Here is an 11,524-nt window from a genome sequence, read left to right as displayed (position 1 = left end):
GGGTGTCAAAAATGAACCCAAACATAGATAACCCGCCCAATCCATCCAAAATTTTAAGGGTTGGGCTCAATATAATTTGAATAGTTTCAATTTCAATTCATTCAAGCTTAATTCATCTTAAGAGAATTTTTAGTTGAGTTCAATTCAATCTCCAATTTTAATCCATTTTAAAATTTTTTATTAAAATATGTTCTCATATTGAAGGTATGAATTATTATCTATTTAACATCTTTTAGGATTCATCTATCCATTTGTTACTTTTTACAAAATATTTTCGAGTGAAAATTCAAATTGTGATTATAAAAGTTAAATATCAATATATTAAATTATTGAGAGTAATCGGGTCAAATTGGCCGGGTCTTTTTAGCCCATTTGAGCCCAAAGTGAACTTGGACGGATCAAGACCCAATTTGATTTCTCTTTAATCCATTTTAATATTTTCAATTTCAATCCAACCCGCCCATTTGATATCCCTAGTCTTGACCTACACTTGTTGAAGAGAGGGGCAAAATGTGTCCACAGATACTGGCCTGGTTTTTCGAATTTAAGTGAACGGAACACCGACTTTTATTACTCATTTGTGTACGAACAATATATATAATACATTTCTTTTTCGATCGATAAATTACTAAGATAAGTCATTGTCACAAAACTAGGGTCACATAGCTCTGGCTTATGCGAGTCATTTTTAGATAGTATGAATCGAGGTGAATCCAGAATATGAAGACAATAAAAATTAAGGTGAATTCGGGATATGAAGACAACGCAGGCATTCGTTGAAGATGAATGTATGTTAGTTGAAGCGAGACAACACTATCTCGTCTAAAAATTTAGAGAATTAAGCTACGCACTATCGTATAAATATAAAATTAAATGTAATTAAATTTGATGACGTGAAACAACATGATTCCTTTTAAGAGCTATTACTAAACAAAGTACTGTTTCCTTTTGTTAGGTATTGAGTGGTACTTGGTGGCTAATAAATTGCGGTAGCCTCTGTCACATCTATCACAATTACAGCTCAAAATTATGAGTATCGATCAGATACTGACCACTATTCCCCTTGTTAGGTATCATTTCGGACATTTAATTATATGTCAATGACTTGTCATATAAACCTCACGTACACCACAAGTTACAGTACTTGTCGAGTTATCATAATAGTAATAGTAATATTTTCTATAGAACTTACTCAAAATGAGTTCACTAAGCTATTTAATAAATATTTCTATTCGATCAAATATCATCATATAAATTGGATGAAGCATTAAAAAGAATTCATTAGGATTTTAAACTTGCTCAACCCAATGTCCTTAGTTTTAGGAGCAGAGTGAAAGATAGCGCCATGCAACATCCAAAGAACGTAAGTTTCAATTGTTCGGAAAAAAAAAGGCGTGCTTTCGATTCAAAACTATATTATTTTATCAATCATGAAAAAAGATTTTCATATTATGTACGTATCTCACACGATATTAATTATATGAGATTTCTTTTTGTTTAATCGCGATTAGTGGAATAAAAGTTTGTGGAGTACACAAATCAGTTAAGATATTCCGATAAATGAAGCCTCTGATGCTTTCATTGTGCTCCATAGATCAGGTTACATTAAACATTAATAATTACTAATGGTTGTTTAAGTATCAAATTTATCCATGTCACTAAATTCTATAGTCCCCCTTTATGCCTTGGCCACATTTAGCCTGACATTGACAAATTAAATCCCACTTCTCAAATCTCACTACCTGAATTTCGTCTTATTTACGCATGCAATATGTAGATAGAGGTTGAAGGATTTAAAGATTTTTGATGTATTTTTGGGTATTTTTGATGTATTTTTGGGTATGTTGTAAGAATTTAATGGAAAATGGAGGAAAGATGAAAAGAGAAGAACTTGAAGAGCTGTGAACTTACAAATTCTCTTGTGCTTTAATGAAAAAGCACTTGTCCCACATCAATAGTGGAAATAAAAATAGAAGACTTTAAATATAGAAATACTCCTATTAATTATCAAAAAGATTGAAAAAAGAACCCCACATAAAGAAAAGCAGGCTTCTAGCTTTTACTGTTAACACCCGGTATAATGATAAGACTGTTTCACTTTTAATTAATCAAAGATTTCGAGTCCGATTCCTAGATATAAATTTTTTTTTATTGAGGGCGTCCCTCGAAATGGACCAGCAACGTGCGGAGCATTTTTCCCAAGACTTAACTACCTCCAGTCACTACATTGTTCAGGTTTTATTTTGAATCAACTATTTTTATTCTGCCCACGTGGACTACCTAACTAGCAGACACAACTTAAATATAAATATTCAATTGGGACATGAACGTAAAACCTTACTTATTAAAATGACCAAAGTTCCATCTTATTCCTTATCCATATCAGAATAATTGAATTACTGGGATGGTTTTTGCCCGTTAAGAAAAAAAAATTAGATATAAATATTTTTTTATAATTTTTACCTTTATTAATTATTGTTAAATTAATCTTTTAAATTACTAAACATTTAACATAATAATTAATTCCATTACTAAATAATTCAAAAATGTCTTCAACTCATCACATAGAATTTAATTCAAAGCAATTTATTTTTCTTAAATTCATTACATAGAAAATTCAAATAGAAGTAAAAATAATTAAAAATTAAATAATTTAAAAGTAATCTTGAAAACTGAACAATTAAATTAATTTAAAATATGAAAAATATCCCAAATCATTTAATTATTTTGAAACAGAGGAAAGTACCTAAATTTCGAATTGTAACAATAATAAAATCATAAGTATTGTTCGTATGTAATTCAACGTATGTTATTGCGGATCAATCTTAAGTACTACTAATTCTTTTTGACAATTCGGGTGGTAATTGAACGAGTCAAAGACAATAAATGGGTCATATGACTTAACCCGTTAACTAATTGACCATAACTCAATTCATTCACTTTTTACTAAGATTTAATTGATATTTAAAAAAATGGTACCTAATAAATAAAAATTATTTAAATGACTTAATATAACCACAAAATTTATCATCACTCAATTTAAATTATATATAAATTTATTTGTTAATAAATATAAATAAACAAATCAATAATCCGATCGATAGAAAAGAAAATAATAGCATTATTGACCCAGTAATAGTTTTGGGATGAAAATGATCCACATATAGAAACTTGTTTTCTTTTGGCACCATCCTCTTGGGCATCTCTGCATGGCCTACGTCCAACACACACTCAATTAAATCATTTACTACACATATTTTTCTATTCAATTTTATGCGATATAATTTGCTTTAAAATTCGTTTCAAAAAAAATGTTATAGTTCAATATTTATCAATAATTAAAAAAATTAAAATATATCTAAATTTTAATCGAAATTGTTGTAACAATTTCAAACTTTGGACGAAACATATTATCTTTGCACTACTTAATTAATAGTATATTTTATAAGTATATAGATATCCACGTGGATATCATAAATATTGCATCATTTTATAATAACTTATCGGTACTTATATATCTTTAAAATACACTATTAAATAATGTTGGGGTAATAAGTCCTACCCAAAGTTTGAGATTGTTACAACAATTTCGGTCAAAGTTTTGATATATATTTAAACCTTTTTCCCTTAATAATTTAACTTTCAACTTCTAAAATCATCCTTAAAGAGATACCCCTCTGTTACGATTTATTTATCTGGTGTTAATTTGACAAAAAAGATTTAAGATTTTTAAACTAAAGATCTGTAGGATGTACCAAAATGCATGTTTTTTTCAAAATTAATGAAATATAACGGAGACGAATAAATTAAAACAAAGGTGTAATTTACAGTCACTCGAATATTTAAGACCTGTTTTCGGCCAAAAATTTCAAAAGTATTCCTCTAATTTTAAAACTAAGTATCCAATCAAACACTTCCATATAAATTGAAACGATTGGGAATAATTTCCATAGTACTATCTATGATTGGGGCCTATAGTGGGAATTCTGCCAACCTTATTGATTGTACCTTGTGTCTGATGATATGATATATACTAAAGGCACTTGAATCAAAAGATGCAGGCAAGGACATAGTAGTACTGGTTTTTGCTTCATCAAGAATTATACTTACCAAGTTTTTTTTTAATATAATAGACATCAAGGTACTTTATAATATTGGCCATGATGGATCTTGGTTCAGAGCAAACTACACAACCCTCTACTCATGTTAACAGAAAAGTGCTTCTTTCCAATGTTATGAAAAGGACTTCTGAATGGTATTCTATCTTCACTTATAAATTTTCCTTTTTTTTGTTCTTTTCCATCTACTATTTATGCAGTTTTTTCTATGAATTAAGAGTGACCTTTTTATAATATTTACAGGATTTTATCCCAGGATATCCCAAGTGATATAACTATTCATGTTGGAAGAACTTCTTTTGCTCTGCACAAGGTACAACTACTCCATCAAGATTGCACTTTTCAGTAACTAGTTATACTTATCATGATCAGTTCTTATAGTTATCTTTCGGAAGACTTAATAGTGGAACGAATTATTTAGGTATGATACATAAACTTACACTCAAACTTGACCTCAACTGACAAGTAAACACTCCAACTTGTCACTACTAAGTCAGTTGAACATTTCAACTTACAAAACGACCTTCTAGGCACCTCCAAAATTTATATATCATGTTAGTGTCGGGTTTCCACGAGGCACAGTGGGGACGAGTTGGAGTGTTAGTTGCCATTAGAGACTAAGTTGAGGTGTCTAAATGTGCACTCTCAAAGTTGAGTGCTTACGCTTACTTGCCAGCAGATGCCAAGCTTGAAATATGTTTGTTTATCTATTATGTCTCTTTATTTATATTGTCGGTGTATAGAAGTTAAAACGTTCAAATAAAGGTGCAATCTTTGATGTGTACATGCAGTTCCCACTAGTCTCAAAGTGTGGATACATAAGGAAGTTGGTCTCAAAATCCAATGATGCTAAGCTTTCTACAATTGAAATCCCTGACATTCCTGGTGGACCAGAAGCATTTGAACTTGCAGCAAAATTTTGTTATGAAATAAACTTTGAGATAAGCCCAGAAAACATTGCATTGATTAGATGTGTGGCAGAATATCTTGAGATGACAGATGACTATGCAGTTGGAAATTTGGTAGGATTAACAGAGACCTACTTAACTGAAGTAGGACTTAAGAGTATTGCAAGTTCAGTTTCCATATTACATTCTTCAGAGAAGCTTCTTCCCATTGCAGAAGATATAAAATTAGTGAACAGAAGCATAGACACAATTGCATATATAGTCTGCAAGGACAGTCAATATGGCTTGAATTCCTCCACATTTGATTGGTGGGCTGATGATTTAACTGTCCTAAGAATTGAGTTTTTTCAAAGGGTTTTGATTGCTATGATGGCAAGGGGATTCAAACAGTATGCACTTGGACCAATATTAATGCTCTATGCGCAGAAATCCCTTGGAGGTTTGGTGAGGTCTCATCCCTTGAATAGTCCTTTATGCTGGAAAGTTTGGGCTAATACATTCCTTTAAACATATACATGAGCAACTTTAGTTCTTTATGTTAATAAAAACTAAGCACATTTGGCTTCTGTTATATTTAAAACACACGGCAGTCATAAGGTCGTGTGTTCCAAGTATAACAGAAACTAAAAGTGCACAGTTTTAATAAACGCAAAGGACTAAAACTGCTAAGGTGTATGTCTGAAGGATTATTTTAGACCAACCACCAAACATAAGGAAGTAATTTTCTTTGTTAAGTGAAATATTTGTTAATATGGTTATCTTGTCATTCCAGGATATATCAGGAAAAGGGAGGAAACAGATTGAGGCAAGAATAGAACATGAAAAGAGGGTTGTTTTAGAAACTATTGTTAGTCTTTTGCCAAGGGAGAAAAATGCCTTATCAGTTAGCTTTCTCTCATTGCTTCTCCGAGCTGCAATATATCTAGAAACCACAGTTTCTTGCAGGGTTGATTTGGAGAGGAGAATGTCATTGCAACTTGGACAGGCCGTATTAGATGATGTATTATTTCCTTCATATTCATTGACAGGGGATACATTCTTTGATGTTGAAACTGTGAAACATATTATGATGAATTTCCTAGAGTATGAAATGGTGGGAAATCGATTAGGCTTCAACGATGAAGAGAATATGTTTCCATCAGCAAGTGACATGGAGAAAGTAGGGAAACTAATGCAAGATTACCTTGCTGAAATAGCCTCTGACAGTAATCTATCTGTTTCAGAGTTTATTAGTGTTGCTGAAGTCATTCCAGAGCAATTAAGGATCACAGAAGATATGATGTACAAGGCCATTGACATGTATTTGAAGGTATGCACGTAAAAATCTTCGATACCAACTACCAAATAATACTTCCTCCGTTTCAATATGTTTGTCTTGTTTTGACTACTTGAGACTGAGTTTAAGAAAGTAGTGTAGACTTTTGAATCTTTTGTAGTGTTAAACTAATATACGTAGAATGTACCAAAATGTCCATTAATCTTGTAGTCGGAACACTTAAACATATCAGGTGAAAAGTTGAAAATAAGGAGTTGTCAAAAAGCAAAAGAGACGAAAAAAGGAAAGTAAGACAAACAAATTGAAATGGAAGGAGTTGCTCCTTATAATCAACTGATTTAGTACCTTGATAGGCATATGTTCTTTAATGACATAAATGATTTATAGATTGCACCCGAAAATGTTGTTGTTTGGGATGTGAAGTAGTATTTGAATCATTATGATTTCTTGTATAAATCCATTAATGGCCTAAAACAGTTAAGTCACAAAATATTTTTGCAGTATACAGATGATACTAAGGGAGATTACATGTTTCTGCCTAGGCATTTGCAAGATCTTAAACATGTTCATGTTCTGCATTGACATGTTTCTGCCTAGGCATTTACAAGATCTTAAATATGTTCATGTTCTGCATTGATGTTCTTTTAAGTGTGTCATTTGTAGATCAAAAGTACTGTTCAACATTCAGTTTCATTTGATAAGGTTTATAGTCTAGCTGCAGAAAGAAAAGGGTTTTGAAACTTCAAATCATGCTATAGTATGTTATTCTATACCTATGTTGCTATATCAGGATAGCTACGAAGAATATTATCCACTGTGGTATGTCACTTTAACATGATAGTGTAAGAAAAATTATATATATTGTGAACTCATAAAACTAAAAATCCAAAGTAAATAACCCTGTCAGAGATACCTGTCGCTAATTTTCTAGCTTTTGCATAATTTGAAGGCACATCCAGCTCTAAGTGATGTTGAGAGGAAAAAAGTTTGCAGTGTTATGAATTGTCAAAAGCTAACTCGAGAAGCTTGTGCTCATGCTGCTCAGAATGATAGGCTCCCTGTTCAGATTGTTGTGCAAGTGCTCTACTATGAGCAACAACGCCTTCGCCAAGTAATGGATGTTAGTTTAGTAGGGGCAGATCCTCCTCTTCCTCCTCCTCGTCCATCTAAATTCAATTGGTTCTCCAGTGGCATTTCTCCTGTTACAGACGAAATCTCAAGTCTAAAAAGAGAAAATCAGGATCTCAAATTTGAGCTAATGAAATTGAAAATGAAATGCAGAGAAATTGAAAAATGTGATGACAAATCAGCAGCTAGTACCCCTTTGGGGATCACTACTCCACCTTCTGATAAGCCTCGTTTGCCACGAAAATCTTTCATAACTGCCGTATCCAGAAAGCTTGGGAAACTGTATCCATCATTTGGAGCTGACGAAGTCACAATTCCATCGCCCAGCAAAAGGAAAAACAAACCAAGAAGAGATAGGCGTAATTCCATATCATGATGCAACTATATTTTCCATTAGGCTGTTTGTTCGTCTTTGTTTTAATGTTTCTGCGAGTCATGTTGTTATATAAGTATATAACTTCTGCTTTAATCATAGGTCCTGTGATATTTCTTGCTAGGCTATTCTGATTGTAATGGCTATTGTTCTAATCTAATGTTGCCATTATAGAAGCCACAAACTTTATCTGATATATTTCAGGTAAGAACAAAAGGATTTTATCGTTTATATTATACTCTATGAAAGAATTCCATCCCAGCTATCTCACCAACTCATTACAAGTCTAGTTCTTATCATCCGCGTTTTCAAAAGGAAAACACCAGTGCATGATGAGAGACCGTATTCCAGATCCATAATGAGACATTAAGGTAATAATTTAGGAAACAAGATACAAGAGGTTAATATAGTATACGTTAAATAAATAACTCCATTTACAAAGATCAAAGCAGACAGTTAAGCAACCTGATGGGAAAGAAGGAAAAGACTAGTCTTTGAAAGTGGATAGACCGTTCACTCAGTGCTTCCGTCCACTTCTAGTAAGACGGGGCTTAACTGGAGCAAGAGACTTGACGGCAGCAACTAGAATGAAATATTAACTAATCGTGGAAATGCTGATGTCAGGCTCACCTATCAGAATCGGAACATACCACTTTTTTTTCAAGTTTCAACTAAATCTTTGACCAAACGCTAGCTAAGGAAATAATGGTACAAAGAGGCTAAAAATTAAACTTTATTAACAAACAACAATCAGTTACATGGAAGACTATAACTATTAGTTAGAGAAGCCTACTAAACTCTATTTGTAATGGCTACAATCTTATAAGTATTGATATCTTGCTACTTTATGAGGTAATAACAACTCCCAATTTAGAAATAATCAGCTCTTAGAGTATACACAACCTAACCTTGATCCAAAATTTTGCATAGCTCTAAACGACGTTGAAGCTTAACTACTGCTTGTATAAACTGCATCAACACCACTGTTTGACCAACTTTTAAAATCACAACTCAAGTCATCACTTTCAGATGGACTTGGAATTGCAACGACACCAATATCAACGCACTAATTGATCGATGGTTCTTCATATGCATGCAAGGAAATTTTCTCAAGCTGTATTTGGCTATCTTCCCCCAGTATCCTGGGATTCAACTCCATTGCAGAGCGAAAATCCAGCATTGAAACAGAAAAGAGATCACTCGGTTTCTGAATGTACTTCATGGGCCTTGTTTTATTTGAAACTGAAACAGCTTGGTCATGGATGCGCTTGTGTTGTGATTTTGACCCTGCTAAGTCCATACAAGGTTTTATTAATCTCTTTAAGAAAACATCAAGCCCATTATTCAACACATTTATGGCATCTGTTGATATCTGTACACCTTCTGTTTCCGACTTCTGTTCCAACCATTTCTTTAGAGAGTTGGAGTCTGGCAACTCACGAGTGCTATTACAAGTTTCAGTACCGTGTAAAGGGCCTGATCTGTGACATACTACTTTCCTTCTTCCCATACCACTCAGGGAGATGCCAAGGGGAGCAGTTACATGGCTTCTACCCAATGGTAGCAACTCAGTAGCACTTTGATGCTCTCGTGCTTTTGGTGCATTATCTTCACAAGCAGCAGAATGGGTTTTCCAATGAGGCTGTGGAGGACATGCCCGGTCCTTGAATCGACGATCACGAAGAGTAGGAGTTCTCCCCTTTCTAGGAGACTGAGGAAACACATCCCTGCATAGTGACTGGAGAGTGCCTCCTTGATATCCATTTGGAACTTTGACATTAAATGAAGGCTGCATTGTGCCATTCTTCGGTGGAGGTGTCTTAGCTGCACAAGCATTTCTTATAATTGCTCGCATAAGTGCATTATGAAGGCAGATATTATCTCTACCCAACAAACCAATGCAGAACTTCTCAAAATCTGACTTGTTAAGCTTTAGACTCAAGTATTTGCTTAACGCAGTAAAATACTTCTCCGCCTTTTGTTGACCAATCTTCCTTTCAAGCCGAAGCTTCAGCTGATAAGTGTCAATTCGGGGGCAATGCCGATTTGTGGGCATTCTTACTCCCGTATTCACTTTGAACACTGAACAGAAGCAGTTAAATAACCAGGGAAAGTACCATGAAATCAATAGGATAAAGAGCACCTCTGCTCAATCAATTAACAAAGCCGATCACAGCAGCAAAAATCCACTGTATGTTTTCCATATATCCTGTGTAATCAAATTCTGAAAGAAAATTTGTAAACAAAAGAAGAAAAATGAATCTCAATATGTATTTCCAATTGCAACAATGATTTATAATCTTCTAAATTCCATATTTTCAACTGAAAGAAATGAAACAAAGTAAAGAGTTCATAACTGCGGTAAGAAGTCGCTACAGTACTCTCAATCCAAATATCCAATGAAGAAGCACATATAAGAAAGACAAATCTTTGTCTTTTTCTATACACAAATTTGTAAGGCTCCATGTGATAGTAATCCACCTCATGGCGTATTTAAGTAAAACTACGTTTTAGTGTCACCTTACACGCACCTCAACTAATTCCATGGGATACCTGATACCTCCCACCACCTATAGGTACTACGTAACTCTGTGCACCGAAGCTAGAACAGATTAAAAAAAATCACCTAGTGTTTTATTTCCATTGGAATTTGAACCTGAGATCTCGTGAAGCTCAAACCACTTCATTGACCACTAGGTCACACCCTTGGTGAAAAACTGTAGCTATAGAAATCAAAAGCACAGAGGATGATTCATCGTCCACTACTTAATCTTTTCACTCCTTAATACTCATTCTCAAGAAATCCCTCATTCCATATACTGATCATTAATCACATTACATAGACTTTAATTTCAATATATGAGAAACAAAAAGATAAATCATATACACACAAAAAAAAAAATTGTTTTAAGTTATTGTAAGGAGCAGCCATAGTAAAACAGATAAACTCATAATTAAATACATTGTAATACAAACAGGGTTTATGCATATTCCAAAATTGACACTAAAATTTGCAAGAAACAGTAAAAATAAGTAACAAAAACAGAAAAGAAACGAACTTTACTACACCCCAAGTGAAATTATGGAGTTCAAATTCAAACCCATTAAGAGTAATCACGATCAAAACCTCAATGGAACTCAAAACAGTAAAAAAAAAAAACCATAGTAAATAGCAATAAGAAGAGAGAAAAAAAGTTACCTGAGCTAATGAAGTAGTAATGTAATGGAGAAAAGTGGGGTTCAGAGTTCAATTTTGGAGCTTGGATGGAAGATTAGGGCTTGTAAGCTGAATTTTTCGAAGCTTCTGCGCCGGAAGTCAAAGGAAAGTCAAAGACACGTGCGGGTTTACAGGTGCGGTGTAGTGAATGAGTCGTATGTTGTTTTTTTATTTGGATTGGTTTTTTTTAAGGATTTTAAGTCATTAGGGACTGTTTGGAAGTTGGAACTTGCCAGTATGTAAAAAAAATTGAGTTTGACAAAGTACACATGACATAAGTCAGCTAGTTGCTGGAGTGGTCGGTTCTAAAAACTAGAAGTGAGTAGCAAGCAAGTATAGGACCAAGAGTCTGTGGGGGTGGGGGTGGGGCGGGGGAGGAGGAATATATTAGTATGACTAAATTATTTTAATTTATTTTGTGTTTGTAATTTAATATTGTATGATTTATATTGACTTAATACGATCCTTAAGAAATAAATTTATTAGGAGTGTGTTTTAATTTAT

General features: G+C 33.5%; 2 protein-coding genes across 2 annotated transcripts; one reads left to right on the top strand and one right to left on the bottom strand.

Moving 5' to 3' along the window:
* The first annotated feature begins 4,059 nt into the window (after positions 1-4,059).
* LOC101245520 (phototropic-responsive NPH3 family protein) lies at positions 4,060-8,019 on the top strand. Its single transcript, NM_001346597.1, has 5 exons — positions 4,060-4,255; positions 4,362-4,431; positions 4,910-5,470; positions 5,799-6,335; positions 7,252-8,019. The coding sequence occupies exons 1-5, from the start codon at positions 4,161-4,163 to the stop codon at positions 7,804-7,806; spliced, it is 1,818 nt and encodes a 605-aa protein (NP_001333526.1). The 5' UTR covers positions 4,060-4,160; the 3' UTR covers positions 7,807-8,019.
* Positions 8,020-8,512: 493 nt separating this feature from the next.
* On the bottom strand, positions 8,513-11,254 carry LOC101245817 (uncharacterized). Its single transcript, XM_004233406.5, has 2 exons — positions 11,003-11,254; positions 8,513-10,027 (listed from the first exon to the last, which is right to left on the bottom strand). The coding sequence occupies exon 2, from the start codon at positions 9,857-9,859 to the stop codon at positions 8,870-8,872; it is 990 nt and encodes a 329-aa protein (XP_004233454.1). The 5' UTR covers positions 9,860-10,027; positions 11,003-11,254; the 3' UTR covers positions 8,513-8,869.
* Positions 11,255-11,524: the final 270 nt, after the last annotated feature.

This window comes from Solanum lycopersicum, chromosome 2 (genome assembly GCF_036512215.1).
Source record: "Solanum lycopersicum chromosome 2, SLM_r2.1".
Classification (NCBI taxonomy): Eukaryota; Viridiplantae; Streptophyta; class Magnoliopsida; order Solanales; family Solanaceae; genus Solanum; species Solanum lycopersicum.
Note: the sequence above shows the minus strand (reverse complement) of the source record. Positions and strands in the feature narration are given on the sequence as shown.